Source organism: Tyto alba, unplaced genomic scaffold (assembly GCF_018691265.1).
Source record: "Tyto alba isolate M040663 unplaced genomic scaffold, T.alba_DEE_v4.0 Super-Scaffold_10, whole genome shotgun sequence".
Taxonomy (NCBI): domain Eukaryota; kingdom Metazoa; phylum Chordata; class Aves; order Strigiformes; family Tytonidae; genus Tyto; species Tyto alba.
The window spans coordinates 19,013,753-19,034,759 of NW_024881262.1; the positions used below are offsets into that span (position 1 = coordinate 19,013,753).

Below are 21,007 nucleotides of genomic sequence, written 5' to 3' on the forward strand. Positions count from 1 at the left end.
ATAGTAGAGCCGTAAAGACTCTTCTGCAGAGAATTCAGATGTTAATCTTGCCTTATTTTATGCGGTAAAGTTTAAATCTATGTAAAAGTGGCACAAAGGTAAAGACCAGGTATGACTTATACTTTCCTGTACCTGAACAGTATGTATATCATGCTTTTAAGCATATAGTGGCAATTCCAAAATTCAGACCTCCATGCAGGAACCCGAAAGCAACACTAAATAAGTTAAGGAACTGCACTGGATTGCAGGTCGACATAGATTTACAACTGTTGTTGTGACAGCAGATTAGTGAGGCAGTACAAAACTAGCTGGCTAAACCTAGCTCAAGTATGATGGCACCAGTCATGGCAATGCAAGCTGCCCTTACAATCTTTGCATAGTTTCTTCTTGAGGTTTGCACTACCTAGTGTGGAATAAAGGCAGGAAACATTGCAAAACCAAACAACCTAAAATGAAGTCCACATATTCAATTACAAAATTGAAAATAATTATCTAGAAGGCAATAACTATGTTGTACTATTTTATTTGTTTTGGGTAAAGCCTCCTCTCCATTGTTATGTGCGATAGAGTTGTGCTATATCACTGCATCTTTTAAAAAAATCTCTTGTGCAGGTCTGCTGTTCCATTAGTTTATGAAAAGTCTACATGCCAAAAAAAAAAAAGTATCTCTTTTGTCGCTATTACCAGTCTGCAAGGTACAGAGAACAGTTATCTATCATCATCCGCAAAACAGCATAATTTTGCAGAAGTTATCAAACTATGTAAACTAAATACAGACAGTAAACAAGGACAGCATGTTTCCCCTTCAATATGCAACAATGTCTTGAGCCTGATTAGTACGTTGGAAAAATCAGAAAAATTAACATCAAAATTTGCACTTCCTGCATAATTTTCAAGCTTCACATCTATACTTTACAGATCACAGCACAAGTTTGTTAATATGTTCCTGTCAGCTGCTGTACTCAGTTGTGCCTTAATCGCAGAAACAGTAACTTGGAAGACCTTAAATTTGCTGGTGCTCTTCAGTCATTTCTTTAGTTAACCATAGTGTATGTGAAAAGTCCATCCCCTCTAGGTGTAGCTAAAATCAAGCCCTAAAACAAGAACACTGAACCATAAACCTTGAGAAAGTATTGCTGGACTAAGTACAAGTTCTACCATCCTCTGTAGTAGTGTGTGGTTACTAAAAAAAATTACATATTTACACAGCTATTTAAAACTTCAAATAAGCATTTAAATCTCATCTTTACCAAAGCTGATGGACTGATCAACTCTCCTTGTGTTCCAAAGGGAAGAGTCCACAGCATTCATTATTAGTTTCAGTTAACACTACTCTAGAACAAGTCTTACAAGTGTTTTACCCTAGCAAATCCGAAAACACATCAAGGTAAACAAGTCTGCAATACACATTCAGCTATCACATACCCAGAATTAGGTTTTTGTCTTTTAGAAACTGATTTACCAGCTCTGAAACTGTTCTGGATTTTAAAACTTATGGAAAGGAGTCATGGAAATGACCACAGTGGTTAACTGAGTGACCACAATGAAACAGAAAACTAGTCAGTACAGCTGAGTATTCCTCAAATTTGAATTTCCACACTTATTTCAATCAGAAATTAACAGACTCCTTCATAAGATAGTATTTATTCTGGAGTGTTCATACTGCTTTTTATCCTTTTAAAAGTTACTCAGCAGAGATACAGTATACTTTTACCTAGATATTACTTTAATGGAATTTTCATCTCCTGAAACCCACAAAGAGGAATTAAGTGCATATAAATATAGAATAATTCAGCAACAAGTTTGGAAAGAATAAGTGATTAGAAAGCACTAAATATCTATAGCCTCTTCAGTAACACTGTACAACATCAGCCAGTCAGCACAAATTCTCCCAGCTAAATATACCTCCAAAAAGATGATTAACATAAGATTTCATGTTAAGGACTTTACAAAATACACTGCAACAGTGATTCCTACTCTGTATTACTGAATTCACCCAATTACTTCACAACATTTTTTTTTGAAAGTTAACTTTGAGAAAGCCTTGATACTTTGCTCAGTTCCTCAGGTGTGCCTTAAGTCCCTTCCATCAAACTTCCTCTCTGCTGTTAATTTCAGGATTGATTTGCAAGAAATCTCTTACTCTTGTTGGCTTAGCAGCATCACAGTTTCTCTCAGAAAAACTAGAAAAAAAGCCCATTCAGACAAGCCAGGTAAAGGAACTTTCCCATAACTACAATACAAGTTAGCAACAACATACTTCAGTGACCAGAGAATCAATGTTTTCTTTAGGATAGACTTCTATGGCTCAAGATCTTTGGCTGAAAATAAACCCTGAGGGCTCAATATATTTTACTTAAGTCATTCTCTAAGAATTCAAGGCCTACTCCCATCCTCCGTCTATACATATGCTCAAAGCTTGTTTATTCTTCCTGAAAATAGACACACATACAAAAGAGGAGGCCATTCTTTAAACTGAGGAAGCTTTTCTTTTTCTTTTAATAAACTGACTGTTACTGTCAACGCATTTGAACACCCTTAAAGTCTCTATATCTGCTTTCTTTCCATGAATGCTCTTCCTAATAATTTTCAGAAAGAAAATTGAAGGTCTAATATCAGCTTCTCCCTACATTCTGTTACTCATCCTCTCACTCTCCCCCGAAGATTTTGAAGTTCTAGTAGTAGGCAGAAACAGTCTAATCATACATAATATAGAAAATAGCTATAGCAACTCCCACTTCAAAAAGCAGGACTATCAGCCTTAAAGGAAATATCAAGCAATATAACATTCTCAAGGCACAGAAATTACATATACCTCACAAAGAAGTTTAGACTAAAGTCATCAAAAATTAAAACTACATTTTATACATTTTAAAGGGATACACTGGTCAGAATACTTACCTGTATGACTGTTGAAGTGTGCAAAATTAGCAAAATTTGCTGTAGCAGTTGACTGAGGAGGAGCAGCAGCAAAGATATCTGAACCAAGGTCACTGAGGAGATCAAATTGTTTCTTTTCTTGTTGCTGCTGTCCTTGAGATCGAACTACAACAGGAGACTACAAACAATATTTCAATCAGCTAATGCAAAAAAGCTGATATTTTACCAAACTGCCTTTTCAAATGACTAGAAGGATAGACTGAGCATATTTAACAAGCCATTTGCTCCTTAAGTTTAAGATGCTGTATACAGCACAGACTCTCCTCCTATAGTATGAGGAAGACAATCTATTTATACTACTATGGTGGCTTTTAAAGGAACTCCACAGCAGATTTCCATGGATTAAGAGGGCCTAGAAGAACAAAGCAGCAGGATACAAGCAACTTCAAAACTATGTATTTAAAACAGCAAATACTGTAAAAATACAAGCAATAAAACTTAATTTTACAATTTGAAAAATAGTTATTCACTGCATTATGAAAAAGATCTCTAGAATTCATTATAGGGAGAGAAAATTTGAAGAATCTCATAATAAGGCTGCAAGCTTCTAGTTTCTACTGTTTGTGTCTTAAGAGGTCCATGTAAGAGTTGCCTGTATCCTAAAGATAAAACATTTTTTCAAAAAACTGTCTTCCCTCCAAAAATCTAACTATATAGCATTGTTTGGCTTTACAAAACAGCATACAGACATTCCCTGAAAGCCACTTGATAAGACTGTTACAGAATGCATAGCAAGAGATTATGAACATGCATGCTCTTCATCCACATATTCACAACTAATTTCATGTTAACAGTATCATCCACCTTACTGTTTTCAAATTAAAAAAAAAACAAAAAAACCAAACAAACAAACAAAAAAAAAAAAACAAAAATATATCACATTAAGTTCAAAATTTAGAGATATTTAAGCAAAAGACAATCATAATTAAACTTGTCAATGACAGTGGAAAATTCTGCTTACTAAAAATAACCATTTAAAAAAAAGTCAGTTCGGTCAACAGGAACAAGCTTAATTTAGCTGCAAACACCTACATGCTTCAACAAAACACATTAAGTTGTTATTAGCGATCGTATTCTTAGGTAACAGTTGCTATTGCAAGAATTCTTGTGATACTAAGAAAGTGCCACTGAACAGTTTTGTGCTCTTCAGCTCTGTGAGTACTCACTTGGCTAGGTGTGCCCTTGTTTAAGTGCAGTGTAGGTGCACCTTCTCCCAAGAGAGATTTGAGTGGCTTCACCTCAGGTGTGCTGCTTGTACTACTAGCAGAAGACCCCGATATGGATGCATGGACTGATGCCACCACCTTTGCTTGCTCTGGAGGAACGTACCTACGTTCAGAAACAGTGATGGTTTTTACAAGTTTAACATGGAAAGTTCTGCTCAACTTTCATAAGATCTCAGCTTTGTTATTTTAGCCACTGACACTGCAACAAATTCTAACAGTAGTTTGCAAAATACCCATTATTTAAATATACCAGATATTTTTTTAAAAGTGGACTAGAATTCTAAGTCATCAATATTTTATAGCACTCATTTAATACAAACCACATGTGTCTTCCACCTCCTTATAAAACCCTGCAAAACCCTTACTTTATACTGTTGCTGACACCCCCCTTAAGCCATTTCTGTTCCATCAATATGATCTACACATTGAGAAACTTCTTTAAATAGTTTGTTCCCTCTGCTTCTTGTAGAAGCTCTGAATAAAGTCCAAAAATAATTTTACTTTACAGATCTGTGTGATCTAGTCCAAAGAGCACAAGAAGGAAAACACACTCAAGGCATGAAAATAAACAGTCCATCTTCACTTCTTTCTTACCATCTTTTCTTTTCATATTTTTCCTGTAGAAATTCCTTTACTTTCTGTGGATCCCTGAAGTCTGGAATTGCTGATGATCTATCATCAAATAGGCCTAGCCAAATCTGTTTGCACACCTTATAAAAGAAACAACCATGGATTAATCAGATAAAATATCTTAATTCAAAGACTAAGGAAGTTTACAATTGTTACACATCAAACTTAAAAAGTGTGTGGCTGCACATTTTTTTGTTCCAGACTGAGCTGCTTTAACAACTGACTGGTGCACCATGTATTGGTCTAAATACTTAAGAGTTGAAAGACCATCTGTCACAGGAGGGCAAGCAAATCCTAGCATCCAATTTCACCATCAAATAGCGCTTTTACAAAATATTTGTAGTATGTACTTATGATGGGGCAAAGCACCTGATTTCTACTTGTGATCTTCAAGACGCTTCTTCACTTAATTCTACACATTCCCATACCTGTACTTCAGGATTTAAACTGTTTTAACAGATTCCATATGCCATAAGCCCCAGATGGAAGCTTTTAAAGGATCCGAGGGTTAGTATTTATGCTTATAATTACTATATGAGTATAGGAACTTTTTTTTAAAACACCCTTTCTTATCATGATGCAGTTTCTATGGTATCATATATGTTTAATTTGAGAGAAGGGGAAAAATACTCTTGCTCTGTTTTAATTTTCAAATTGTAGTTGTGAGTGATCAAAAGTTGAAACAATTGCAAAATTATCAGTATGTTCATCTTCAATTGCTGACCAAAATGAAAGGAAAGGTGACGGTCCTCAAAACAAGACAAGACACAGGAGTTGTCATTCTTAGAATGTTTTCTTTAAGCCCTTAATACACTTTGCAAGTAACCTGGATATGCAGCCAGATGATATACCAAACTTTAGCTACCCTCTAAAAACAGACTCTGCCATTTTAGAAGAGGTTTCTTCCAGAGAAGTCAAAAAAACTTTGGTTTTATGATGCATACCCTTTCTTCTCACACCCTATCTGAAATAGGCCTGACCATCCCTCTTACATGCCTCCTATAAACACTGTCCTCTATCTCTGCAACGGTGTCAGCTTTCCAGCATTGTCCCCATGACCTTCAGAGGAAGCACATGCTCTAACAAGCAAGAGCTGCATAAACCAATTGCTCTGAAAGTTGGCAAATCAAGGTAGAAGCTGTGATACTACATCATCTTCCCCAGAGAGGTTTTCTTCTTCTTTACCTGGCCAGCTAACTTCAGCAAAATTGTAGCAACTTAGCATCTTTGGGACCAATAGTTGTCAAATGTGATAAATCTTATAGGTCATTTCAAAGATTGCTCAGGATTAGAGATTAGACAGCATAAGTATGTATTTCATACTTGATGTCTCTATTTTATATAGCTTGCTTGCATATCCAACACGCCACAGTCCTTACTGTAATCTACTGGATAGACAAAACCCACAACAATGGAAACAGATCTAATGATCAAAGGACAGCTCTAAATTAGTGATTTAGATACTCATCTAAAAATAAGATCAGTAGTTCCTACTTCAAATAAACTCAGCTATTCAGCATTTATTCAGCAATTGTACTCCACAAAAGGGTTATGTTCAGCACACTGATTTGAGTTCATAAATATAAACAGTCATTATTTGTAGCATGGTAATAGAGGAAATGAAACTGAAGGTTTTTGTTTAATACTTCATACAAAGTTAGAAGATATAAACTCAGTCAAAAAAGTCACAAGTCTGTTCTAAAAATAATAGCATGAAGCACTATTCTACTAGCAGCAATCTTTCACATAAGCACTATAAATTTTTCAGCAAAAAAGTTAAGTCAGAACATCTACACACATAGCTTTAAACATCTGCAATGGATAGTCTGATGTGGGCCAGCAGTAGTCTTTCCACACTTAGATTTACTAGTATAATTGTACCAACTAGCAGTCATATGATCACTAGAAGTAGTCCTGTTTATGACTAGTTACAGAATACCTGGCAGCAAGAGTTGCCGGTGTCCAAATCTACACAGTCCCCCCCCGACCCCAACTTCAGTATTGGAAGGAACATCAGAAAATACTGAAAAAAAGAAAGTTGCGTCTAAGTTCAGACAAGCAGAACGATCAGTGTTAGAACATCCTCTACTTGATCCCACACCTAGCAGAATAACACTCGGGGCTGCACCGTGATGATTAGCTTGCATGCAGCCTAAGATGTGCTACTGAATGAAAGAGGAGGTCCTCCTCCCCACCCATATCAGACCATTAAATTACTCCCCCTTCTCCTTCTACCCAGAAGAGTCAGATCAAAGGAGCTCATCACAATTACCGTGTCACTACTACCACTGAAACCTGTATTAAGATCAACTCACAGCAACAACCAAGCCACAGCCCAGTGCCTAAGTATTCAGAGAGGGGAAAAAAAAAAAGCCAAACTTCTAGGAGAAATCAGAAAACAAGGTCCTGTGTGACTGTAACAGTTCTATGAAGATGCAAACAGGTATGAAGAACAATTGTGCTGTCCACTGTTGATTTAAAAGGATGCAAGCTTCTTAAAGGGATCAATTCTTGCATTACATTGCAATTTTTATAAACTTTTCAAAAAGCAGGCTTCCAGAAGTGTTTCCTGGAGCAATTAATTTCTTCTAAATACCTAAACACAAAAGCAGTACCAACTGAAATATGCCTTAAACCACTATTATAATTTAATTAATTAAACCTGCCAGCCACTCTTTTCATTGGTTCTGTTACAAAGTAACAGAGAGAACAGTATTACCAATGGGCAACATAACAACACACAACCACCAACCAAAAGAACCTAGACTAAGTCACACATGCTTCAGCAAGAAGTTTTAAGTTTGACAGCAGTAGCTATACAAACAAGGATTAAAAAATGTACCACACCAGAGATACAAATTAAATTTCACGTAAGTTTCTTTACCTAAAGAGTTATTGGAGGAAGTACAATTTCTTAGAATACTTAAATATAGATAAATCCCTTAGAAAGCCAAATTTTATAAAGCTTTAATATCACACAAGAAACTATTAAAAGGCACAGTTTTGTCTATTTCTGTATGAAGTAGCACACAATGCTTTGAACACCAGCAGCCGTTCCAAGCAAGCATTCAGAATACAATAAAAGGCCTGTTGTATTTTCTTGTTTGCGGGTGACCTGTATGCTCTTTCTAGCTATACTTTTGTAACACTCATCTGACTTAACAGGGATCCACAATACTGCATTGATTACACTTCAAGTGAGCCATAATACACAATTTACAGCTATCTACAAAAAAGCAAATGGCAGCGTGCTGTGCAATACCATAGGATGAAATCAAAATTGGGAATCAAAATTTAAAAATGTTATTGTCAGAGACAGAACTCTCATCATCATACAACTGGGTTTTGAAGTAGGTCTGAAACCAGGACATTATCTTTCCATAGTTTTAAAATAAATCACTAACAGTACCTAATCTTGTGCAAAGAAAAGTTTGCTGTGAGAAATGTGAATATTTTTACTGACCAGGCCATCACATTTTTCATTTCAAAGCTATTTTAAAGTTACTTTTATTATAAAGATCAAGGAAATTTATGCCATATTACTTGCTGTCAAGTTATGGTAGAGAGCAATCACTCAGTGTTTACACCTTTGGTATCCTTTACTACTAATCACAGCTTTTAATTCCACTATCTGAATTCGACTGCACTAAATATACTAAAAGAGTAATTCTAACAAAAAAATAAAAGCGTAAATGTAGAAAAATCAGATTGGCAATTCAGTTGCCAATACTTCAACATGTGGTTCAGTTCTATTTTCTGACTGGCCCGAGAGCTGCCTCGGCAGGATGTCTGCACAGATTAGCACACAGTTAATCACAGTAGGGCTGACTCTTGCCCAGTCATTACTTGCAGGACGTGGGGAAAAAAAGTGCAAAAAAGACAGTAAATGGCATATAAGTCTACACAAACACAAACTTTAAGCAACCAGTCGCTCTCCTAAACATAGTTTTCTTAGGTTTCTAGTACAAACTGACGATTTGAGAAAACACACAAGGAAGTAATTTTCAAAAGAAGCAAAAATTAAGAACAGTAATTTCTTTGAGAAATTTGAATCAGATAGACCAGAGAACATATATTTCAAAACACCTCTCTAACTACTCCTCTAACTACTCTAAGTTACACAGCATTACTATTAAGGTACCAGGCCTAAAAATTCTATAGCTTTCTGGAATCCTTCTACATTGCACCATCTTCTTGGGGATATCCTGGTTCAGCCATTTGATATTAATACTGTTCTTTTTGCAACAGCAGCACAAATAAGCCCCTGCTCAAAAGCTCTGTTCATTCACCAAAAGTCTTGCTATACTCCTCCTTTTGATAACCAAAGCTCTATTAAATAAAATGCTCTGCTTAGAGGAGAAGAGCCAGGCAAGCTGGAGCCAAGAGTAAACATTCAAGTTATGTGGAAACCCCTAGAAACAGTGGAACATATCCAACAATCCATAATCATTGTCCACTGTCCCTGAAGAGTATAATTAGGTCCATGTCCTACTGGTTCACCAATGCAGTAAGAAGAAAAAAAAAAAAAAAAAGACAGCATTGAAGTCAAAATGATTAAGCATATGCAGCATTTGAAAGTCTACTTTTGTTGAAGGGTTGACAGAAGCAAGACTTTCAAATTTTGTCTCCCTCTATTACATTGTGGGAGCTGCAAAGCACCAAGACAAACAAAAGTTTCATCTTGTCAGGTAACAGAGTAGATAAGAAAATTCAAAAGTTATCTTCACAAAATTTAGAAGTTCATGAGAATCCTTTTACAACTGGTTTGGGAAGAACAGTACCTGTTCTCTGCCAGCAAGCTCCAATCCTGCAAGGGATGTCACTAGACATTTGGCAACTAGATACTAGGAAGTTCAGAATTAGATCAGTAAGTACAGCATGAAGCAAAGAGGGAAAGAGAATCACAACCAGCTTCAACCTACTCACCCCAACCTAGATAAAAACCCAGGAGGTAGCAAGGCAGAAACTGTGAGCTGCCATAATTTAAATATATTGTTGAAAGGAGAAATTGGGCCAAGTGCCCACTGTATGTTATAATAAAGTCTTTACCTATATTTCTCCTCACGCCATTGGTTTCCCTGAATCTGCACACAACAGCTATTCTATTTGAGGGAGAAACTGTTTTTCCTATAATAACTGCATTTACTGATCTTGTTTTTCCATACACCATTTACATTTGTAGTCCTACAGTGAGTAATTATCCTTGTTTTCAGCTTTGACAGAAAGGAACAAAGAACTCACCCCATTCATTGCACATCTGGTACTCCACAAAATAAAGTTGACCAGAAAGGCTTCTGGTTTAAAACCCAGCCTCATAGTAAGATTTCATGCTTTCAGGAGTTCCAGGCAGGGCTCAAAGGCTAAGAACAACATAGATGCACCCATTTTCCACAAATGTTTAGCTTTTGGTTTTGCTTCTAGGTTTGTTGTCATGTTTGGTTTTTGGTTTTGTTTTGTTTTTTTTTTTTTTTTGTGTTTGTGTGTGTGTTTTTACAGAGTTGGGGAGGTGGAGAAGGACAGGTTTACTGAAAAAAAAACTTCTAGTAAAGAAAAAAAAAAATCAGTAGTATCCATCAAATTTTGCAGAAAGCATGATACAATCTGAGTTTTCAGTTATTTCTATTCCAGTGCTACATATTTCCACTACCAAACAACACTTTACCATGTCATAACTATTTCACTGATACAGATCTCCAGTGTGTGTGGGAAGGCGGATATGGGAGAGACAAAGGCCCTCTGCTTACACAACACATTGAGCCACCACACTTTGGAAACTTCTGTTAACATAGTTGTGCTAGTTAGGAATAATAAAAATTCAGTTAGGAAAGCAAAAGTAAGTTTCTACTCACGAAGCTGCCCTCTTTCAATGAGTTATAAGCTAAAGAAATGAGCTATAATAGGACAAGTACTTTTGCTGGTAGAAGCTGCACTTCAACTAGGAAAAAGCACACTACTAGACTAACAGCACTTCTTGTTTAGACCCTGACATACTAAGATTACACGTCAGTCTAGTTTAAAAAGCTCTAATGAGATATTATCTTTCAGGAGTCTGGTAAACACCAAATCAGATTTCTTCTTCTCTTTCTCCCCCTCCTCCCCCCCCCTCCAATAAAATATCCTTAGTTATGCACCAAATGTAATGCTGACAGTGCAAAGAACTACAGATTACCACACAACAAAACTATGTTCCAAAACATAACACTCACCACAGGAAGAAATATTTGGAAACAGTTCCCTTACATAAGCAAGTTATAGCTTTGTTTAGTAATTCAGCACTTCTGTTGTCAATATTATTCATTAATCTCTGTAGGTTAAAAGAATGTTATACTGCCAGTATACTGATTTCAAAGCCAGTTTGGGTCCAGAAGCTGTATCTGCTTTCAAAAGCACAGAATCCAAGCTAGTAAATCCTGCTAACAAAGACATTGTTCTATACACAATCAGCTCATGTATCTCTATATCGTATTAGGAGAACTAGGGATGTACTACAAGGACACCTGACTGCACAGCTCGTGCTGTCAGGACTCATCAGCTCCAGCTTAGTACTGCTCTTTCTACTCCAGGGTTTCTAGGGCACATTCCATAGTAAAGGAGATTCTAGGACAGCATTTTGGTCAGGCTAAACACCAGCTCTGAGTCAGTCAGCCTCATACTGCTACTAGTTCTGCAAGTGTGCAGGGAAACTGGTACTTGCACAGGTGCTATCAAGAGTCAGGAAGACTGGCACCAAAACAAAATTAAGCCCTGTTAAACTAATCCCAAGCAGTTGAGCACACTCACATACCATTCTACTGATTAGCTCAGGTAAACATGGTCTTTGCCAGAGGAACACAGTTTTTCCAAATACAAAACCATCCAAATAATTTTCTTCCGCCATATGCATATTAAAATAGGCTATTTGGAAAGGCTATAAAATACTTGGCACTTTTCAAAAGTGTAGTAGAAAAATTAACTACGTAACTGGTTTGGCTCATAATACTGTTTTTCAGCTTCAGGGGATAGCTTCTGAATAAATATTCACAGCTATAATGGCAACATGAGATTAGTACTACCTCCACTTTCTGCAAACAGTGAGTTCACTTTCTACTACCACTGCACTACTGAATCAGAGGCCTAATCAACATTAGCATCATTTGATTATGATTATTCAAACAGAACCATCTCCATACCACATTCATTATTCCTAACATGAAAATACAGTGTGAAAATATCTCACACTGCTCCTCATGAAGAAAAGGAGGGGGAAAATCCTACCCAGTGAGTCAGAATTGCCTTTATCCTTCAAAAGAACTTGAGAAGGCACTTCAGGAATATCAGCTTGAAGATGTCTCCATTCTTGCTGCAGAAGTGAGCTAACCCCAACATTAGCAAAACCAGAGCCTGGGCATCTGTTTATACCTGCAGATGAGTAAGCTACACCAAAGTACAGAAGTATTCTACTACAGTAAAAAGATTTAAGTCTGTATTCGAAGCAGTAAAAACTTACCTAAAAAAATTTTTAAGAGAACTTCACCTTCACACAATATATTGACCTTATAAATACTCTTTGAAGGAGAGTGGAAAACTACTTCCTCTAAGAACAACTCACCCCCTTAACTACCTTATCTCAGGGAAGCTTTATTGCTATTTTCCTTTTTATTTAGAAAAAGTTCCCTATTGTACACCATGATCTACTCATCTGGAGGCAAGACAGCTTACCACAAAGACCTTGGCCATGTTGTAGAAAGACTAGGAGTACAAAGGGGGAATGAAAAGTATTTTACAAGCTACAGAAAAATGAAAATTAAACATACTAGATTGCAAAGAGGTTTCTGTATATATATAGTTGCAGAACTAAAACAACTGAATGTTACAAATCTAAACCATGCAGTGACTGTACTTTGTTCCACATATCCACATTCTAAAATGTCGGACAGTTCCAAGTTTGAGCAAGTTTATCCTAGAAAATTTAATTTCTTGATATATACAAGAAAAGCCACCTATGTTGAAGAGCAAGCTAAGCAAAGAAGGTTTTGTGTGAAGTCAGGTGAACCTCATCTCCCCAGTACTTTATCTTATCTTTAGGTGAGTATTCCAAAGTTCAAAACCAACAAGAGAAACCAAAATGCTTATTTAACTACTGCAACATGCAGCATGACAAAGTGAAAACATGTTTAAGTTTTACACTTCTAACATTGTTTAAAACAATATCACTTCTGTTGAGTACATGAACACCTGTTAAAAGCTACCATCTGCAATTACAAATATCTATTTGGTGTTACTTTAGAATTAAAGCAATGGACTGCTATCCAACAACCCAAAACAAAACTCAGGTGGACATCTTCATTTATGAGGTACCTCACTTAAACCACTGTAATACTTTAATTAGAGGAATAAGTATTACAAATGCAAAGACCCCTGCTTCTGAAACATAGTATAGCCTTGTAGAGATCTGTGAACTTTTTTTATGTCAATAATGAATTATGTATCAACTAAATCATTTTGATTGGTAGACTAGTCAGGTCTATAATGAGAAGGACAACTACACTCATCAACCAAGTAGGGATCACTTAAGTTTCCAGATCAGCGAAATGTGAAACCGGTAGCATTCTCTAGCCTTTGCAGATTCAGTGAAAAACTGAAATTAAAACAGATGCAGGGAGGGAGGAAGGTACACACACACACACATTTTCCTTTGCACTTGTGAAGCTTAAAGCAAAGCTGTAGTTTATGGAAAGAGAATCCAACATACTACATCTGAACCCATGAAAGATTCTTTATTTTTCTCCCTATGCAAAAAGTCATCAATGTCCTATATATATCTACATATATATATACACACACACACATATGTGCACAATGTTATACAGCTTTAACATGACAAAACAATGAGGGGAAAAAAAAAAAAAAAAAAAAACTAGTCAAAGCCATTAAGAGTATTTTATAATGTCTGCAAGAGTTTAGACCTTGTTGCAGCTCTATCTAGAGTAATCATCCAGTAACAGTCTTTTCAACAAAGAAAACATTTACCAGAACGGAAAAAGAAATTGCTACTGCTATTTCATTCTTCAACCTGACAGTTAAGAATGGGTCAAGTTGAAGAAAGTTATATATCAGCAATTTAGCTAAAGATGGGAATTATTCCCACAAAGCTTCACAAGAACATGTTGATAAGATACTCTGTAGCCTACAATCAATATTTCTACTAAAACAGAATACATATCCAATCAAAGTGAAATATAACTTTTTCTAATTCAGAACAGAGGCAAAAGCTGCCTCTGAAACCTTAAATGTTATAATATGGTATTAAAATACAAATTTCATCCTCAAATTCAAGACAATAGCCACATCCAGGGTTTACATGTTCCATGTGTCCCCATAGAGCCAATTCAACATTTAATTCAGATTTAGTTTTCATCTATTGAAAAGAACAAAAAGGCCGTACACTAGAACTTTGTCTTCAAAGCTGCTCCAAGACACTCAACATATAGACACTTATTAGATAACAATCCTTAGAGGAAAAAAATTCTCCCTTTCCTTTCTCGCTTCATGAACCTTCAACAGATACACTTTCATTAAAGAAAGAGGCTACTGAAACTACTAAAAGTCTTTCTGACACCTACTCTGAAGAAATACAGCCACAAGCAACAAATTTATTTTTGTCATGGTACACTCTTTCAGGAAAGACTACTGCAGTCAGTCTCAAGTTCCGGGCTAACAGATTAAAAAAAAAAAAAAAAGACAGTTGCATTTGCCTTACACAAAAGCAAAAGAAAAACCAAATCAGAAATACTGATCATGTGAATCTAGATTATCTGCGTTGGGCAGTAACAAGTAACATTATGATGATCAGCTACTTAATTGAAACAAGCTCCTTAAAAGCACCACTTCAAATTTTGTTGGCTTTAGAAAACTTCTGTCTACTTTTTGCTACCAAAAAAAAATTTCAAAGTTTTCCTTAAGTAGTGTTTTAAAGTTAATATTAAAGTGCCAAAACCACTTGATATTCTTCAAATAATACTTACTTCATTCCCATGTTTCTGCAGAAATTCTATTTCCTGTTGTGTGAAAGTAGTCATTGAAATGGACTTCACTCTGTGGGGTGGATTCAAGCCCCGTCTAAAAGAAGCAGCAAGAAGTATTCAGTCAGTATTCAAAAAATCTGTCATCATACAATCACTTTTAACATTACAACCGGAAGTCAGTGAGTTTAAAACTCAGGTGCCATCTCTGTAAAACCCACTCATTTTGGTACTGTCATAAAACTTAAAGCTGTGTAAGCACATCTCAAAATAACATTCAGCATGCAAAGTCAAATAATTGGGTGCTTGGGAGACAATGTTTATAGCTGCACATGAAAACTCACTCTGTCACTTTCTATGCAAAATTATGAAAACATAATTAGACTTTTTTAAAAATGCTAATCTGCTTCCCCAAGCTTGTTCACCCTTACCTCTACCCTTCATCTCCTAATCTTGGGCCCCTCTGTTGTGGTTTTCCATCCTTTTAACTCCTCCCTCACTTCAATGTATTCTTACTACAACTTCTACCCAATCACTAGATTTCTTCAAGCTGAACTCCCCAGCTCAGATTAATTCTTTCTTGCTTTAACCTATATTTCCTGTTTCCTCTCAGCATCCTTTTCTAGTTTACTTTCTGCCCCTCTATCCACAGGTCTGTCTTCTACCTCCTCCTGAACGCTACACAAGTAACAGCAACAAAAGCAAAAAGGCAACATTTTTACTGTGCTCTCAAACGAGAGATACCAGTACTAATGCAACAGCTCAAAACTTGAGCAGCTCCGCCTTAAACAACGGTTTGCACCATTCTCACATCCACGCCCCAGACTGCTGCAGCAGGGCGAACAGAAACCCAAGTCACTTGTGCTGCCAAAGCCTGACACTGTCAAACACGGTTCAGTCAAAACCTGCAACTATAGAGAAAAATCCCACTGAGCAACAGTGCCAGCATAAGAAAAAGCTTTTTCTTTTGAAGCTATTTATTTAAATATATGGTAACTACTGCTTTTGCCCACAAATACAATTAAAATCAAGCCATGTTTTGCTTAATGGAAACAAGAACATTACATCCCACATATGCCATACTCAGGCAATACAGTGGGGTTAGTTTAACACTCAAGTTAATCAGGGCTGGATTTCTGTGATACCATCGTAGAAAAATAAATATACATTAACTATGAGATATCAAATAACATAAAATTCTGTGGTTATGTATATGAGAAGAAAGTTTCCAGAAAGTAAGTTGCAGGAAACTTTCCAGGGATGTAATACAGGCTAACAAATCAACTGATAAGAATTAGTTTTATTGCTTATGTTTGTTATTACACATACTTATAAATTTGGTTCAGATTGCTTTTAGGAATAATACAAAAAAAAAAAAAAAAAAAAAAAATCACTGACATGCAATTTAAGAAGACTAGTAATTTTCTTTAAACTCCATGATTATTCCAAGAACACTAATTATAAATAAAATTGCTATCCATCAAAACAGCATATGACAAAAATCTGATGTTCTAAATATTAATACTTTATACTCAACTTCTACAGAAGATTTTTAGCACAAAGTATAAACAGGAAAAAAAATTGTGCAAATTCACCTTGACAACTAAATTCACCCTGTACCTGTAACAATACAATTCTGATCCTGTGTTAAAAAAAATTTCCACGTTTTTAGTTAAGTTGAATGCTGATTAGAACCCTAAGCAGTAACATTTTAGCCTAAATTTCATTAAAAAAAAACCAAAACAAAACAAAAAAACGCCAGAGTTAAGACATTCAGTGTTTTAAATACTGGGATAAAAAGAAACAATTAATTATATTTTGCTACGAAACACAATTAACTTCAGAATACCTTAAAAGCAGAAAGCATATACAAGCCTACTGGCATATGACAATTTTACAGAATGATATTTCCTCAAGCAAATTTTTCAGATCTGAGCATCTAAAATTAGACTCCATGGTTCCTCACCTCAACCAGCACACTGAAGAAGTTTTATTAAAGTTAGTGAGAGATTTCAAGATAGTTTATTCAACTCAACCATCATCAAATTAATTTCTTGTCTCAAAATGTTTACATTTCTTGGTAAACTGAAATTAACAATTTAGCATCTTTCATCTAGCTGTAAATCAAATCCACATCTACATCACAAATAAGCAGCACTTATTAAAATACCATATTATCTAAATTTTTTTTAAATACTCATTTTAAAATGATGCAAAATCTGTAAGAACTCTATGTAGTTAAAAGCAATAGTTTCAGAGATGGTGCTAGTATTAGGTTTGGTTGTGCTCTGGTTTTCATTTTTTTTTTTTTTTTTTTTGAACACACCTTCCTGGTCAGTTCATTTCACTAAGCAACACTGTAGAATCACCTATCAAGTGGCAGCATAGAAACAAAGTTGACATCCACCTGGCATTTCACATAAATATGCATCATCAAACATATGACAACCATTGTCCCTTGCTTTTATAGTAAGTATAAAAGTGTTTCTGCCTACCTTAGTCTGTTCAATTTTCTCCTATTAATTAAAGAAGATACACAGTTAGATAGTTGTAAACTATTTCATGACTATTTTAAAAGCTAGGGCTATTCACTAACACATCCACATGTTTTTCAGCATGGGTAGTATATCTAAACTTTCACACTAGCTTCTGCTGGAAATTAATTTTTACAATAAGTACAGTTTAAGTGCTATATTGTACCTGTGTTTGCAATTTAAAGGCACTGCACAAATTATTTAAGCAGTACCTACACTGCACTGATCTACGAGGGCTCTTCAAAGCATCTACATCATCAAACATGTAACTTCAGTTCTTTTAAGCAGCAATATTAAAAGTACTTAAAGCATAGACAAGATTTTGTTTAGCCTAACTACACACTTCCTACATGCCTCTCTCTCTCCAGTGACGACCGCTCTAGAGTTTTAAGGTTCAGGTTATAAAGTTCCCCGATTTACACATATCCATGATGTAGGATAAGATGAATTCTCCTTTCTTTTACATCCTCCTGCTAAAGGAGGAAGTCATGCCCCACTCCTGAAGGTCAAATCACAACACAAAAGTGTCAGATGTCTTGCATGATTAAAGAGAGCACGTCACCGTATCAGTGGTCCAGAAAGACTGGAAACCCTGAACATAACTTTAATAACCATAAACACTAAGTTAACTATCAAGCTGCAGTACTATACATGCAAGTACTCTTTGAGTTTATTTAACATGACAAGTGGTGGGAGGAAGCCTATGAAAAAGCCTCCTCATACGCTAAAGCAGTGTAAGAAGTCAGACTGGAACAAGAAATTAAGGACAAGATACAGCATACAAACACAGCCTAAAATAAATGCAATATCTTCCTGAGATAAATTACTTTGATTCTACCATTGCAACAGTTAAAACCCTGTTTTGAAATTATGCGTAACTAGCATGAGCCACTTTCAATAACATTATATACCCATGAACTGACTAGAATCTCCCTAAAATTGATCAGTTGTGGGATTTACCAAGCAGAACTTGAGAACCAAACCTAAGTACTAAAGCTAGTCTTACTTCAAAATCCTAAGATATTTTATACCTTTCCTTACCTGAAGAGGTTACTTGATGACGCAAATGATTCAAAACCAACTCATCTACATATGGGGGAAACCTACTGGTAGACAGCCAAGTATAGTTATCTCTTATGAGGAATTCACATTTTTCCTATAAAAAAGGTTTGTATCTACCACTTGCTTTGTTTCTTTCCATGTATTTGACAAGTGTTTTGCACAGCTCTAATGCTTAACGGTATTCCCTAATTAACAAGAAACAAAATGGATTATGAGTCCCTTAGTCCAAATGAATAATGCCTAAATTTTAATTGACCCTGAATAAATATTCGCAATCTGCACCTGTGCAGCAGTACCAGTCACTCCTTTCTCTATGATAGAGTTTGAGGAAGACATGAACGAAACGCTACCTCAACACTTAACCCAGACTGCAGCTATCTCCTAAGAGGCCCTGAGGAAATACGACCAAGTAAAACTATTCTGTCATCTGGCACACCATAGCTAGAACATCTCACATGTAGATCCCAATCATCACTGCCAAGTTCTTCATACTCATTTCTGTGGAATAGCACTGTGACCAGAACTTCCAGCTATGAGACTATCCTCTACTGACCCTCCACTGAATCAGTCCAAGCTTCTAGTGACACAGCCTATCATAGGCACAGCTACAGAGAACAATGAGCAAAACCATGAAATCTCTGTTCTTCAGACAGCATTGTTAAAAACTGGTGATTTCACAAACAAAGGAAGCTTTAAGGCCACTGACACAAGATTCTGAAGTCTGGCAACTGAAACATTAAACATTCAAAACACTGTCAACGAGCACTGAACATTTGTTACTAAAATAATTTAGTAGCAATCACGGTTGAACTTGTGATTGTTGGCAGAGCAGCCATTCCTGCATTTGTCTCAAACAAACGTTGGCAAAGTTGTCTGCAAAGGCAAGGGCTAGGAAAGGAAAAAAAAAAATTAAAGAGTGGGCTCTGCTGGAATACAGTCACTTCCGTGGGAGGAACGGTGGGCAGACAGCTACTCAACACTGCTATGTCCCCCTGTATCAAATTCTAACATGACCTGAAGTCTAAGCCAGCAAAATCTGATCACCTAAGCAGGAGGAAGTTAATGAGGCAAGTCAAATGCCAAGCCATCATAGAGCACCCTACATCCTCAGGTGTCTGGAAAAAAACTTTAGAAAACCCAATGTCACAGCATTCATTACTATTTCTATGCTATTATTAATTGCAAAATAGAATATAAGCAGTACTGGCCATTCCTGATACTTGCAGACCTCCCTGGAGACCCTCCACCATCTCACAAGCTCATTTATTTTTAACAGAAAAAAGGCTCACACACAGATGTAGAAGCACAGTCAAGGTTAATTTAACTTTTTTCTTAAGAGAAAACATCCTTTCTGAACTGCACAGTATTCACTGTGGAATAGACATTTCTTTTGCTCTCCAGCCATGACCCTGAAAACAAGAAATATAGTAATATATGAAATACCCTTAAAAACGTAAATACATACACATACATATAGTACATGGAGCCATTTTTCCAAGCCTGCTCTGAAGGGGAAAAAAAAAAGACCAGAAAGTCATGCCAACACAACCATAATCACCTTCACTCTAACGCTGTTCATTTATACTATTTTAATTTCTACAAAACTTCTTTTGGGGAAAGGAACAATAACTCATCACCATTGCACAAAGATTTATTTTTTAATTTGTTACTAGTGTTTGTCACCAAATATTTCAATCTGGCTGATACAGAAGCCCCTCACCCAGAAAACTTACATTTAAAATTTCAACTATGAATATTATAAGCAGCCAAAATAAGGCCACATGATTCAATAATTATAAGAAATAGAATAAAAGGGCTTTAGCATTCCCCACAGTCGCCATACGTTCTAAACATTCTCTGTTGCTGTGCTTCCTAACACAAGCCAGAAGTGCAAGCAGCTGAATGAGAGACTTGCTCAGTAAGATGGAAGGGAGTAGAGAGGGCAGCAGTGAGAGGAAGGGTAGGAGTGTTCAAATTATCTCATCAGCAGATATTTTTTAAAAAGTCAAACTTAAATAAAAACTAGTACAAAGCTTGTGGAAGCAGACTCTTAGTCAAATGGGAATATTTTTCACTTGAGAATTTAAGAACGTGTTATTTTTATAAAAGTTAGGAGCAGGCTGACCAGGAGTGGTACAGAAGTGCTTGAAAGCAGAGATATACACAGACAGCTGGAAAGCAAGGCAGAGAGGCATTTGATAAGATGAAGGGAAAGTTTTCACTGTCAGCAGGACACGTGGTAGCATCCAGAAACACAAACAGACACAGCTACCAACATAATCCTTTGAACCAAAAGACTTCTGTTAAACCAGAAGAATCTCTCTGCCAACATTTCCCAAATATAGTTTTGTTATAATGAAGAAAAGTCTTCTGGTTTTGTATTACTGTAACCCTTGACCTGAGAAGACTGCTCCTCTAGACCATCTCCTTCTACTCTCAGGGAAGAAATGATTGTGTGTATATTTTTACATATCCCATGTTCTTGTCCAACACCAAAAAGTTGAATTAGGCACAGCCTGCTAGTGTGCCTTCTTCCACATGAAGGTAATTTAAACACAAGGAACAAGCAGAGGTATTTTAAGAGGAAGCCGCTGTTCACACCCCTATCCATAAA

General features: G+C 36.2%; 1 protein-coding gene across 9 annotated transcripts in view; it reads right to left on the bottom strand.

Moving 5' to 3' along the window:
- Positions 1–21,007, bottom strand: part of AGFG1 (ArfGAP with FG repeats 1) — a 35,410-nt gene that overhangs the window by 10,788 nt on the left and 3,615 nt on the right. For all 9 annotated transcript variants that reach the window (XM_042793449.1, XM_042793475.1, XM_042793483.1 and 6 more), the window contains exons 2-5: positions 14,801–14,894; positions 4,761–4,876; positions 4,107–4,269; positions 2,902–3,058 (exon numbers count right to left, since the gene is read on the bottom strand). In XM_042793449.1, coding sequence (XP_042649383.1) covers positions 2,902–3,058; positions 4,107–4,269; positions 4,761–4,876; positions 14,801–14,894 — 530 coding nt within the window. The remainder of the gene's footprint in view (positions 1–2,901; positions 3,059–4,106; positions 4,270–4,760; positions 4,877–14,800; positions 14,895–21,007) is intronic.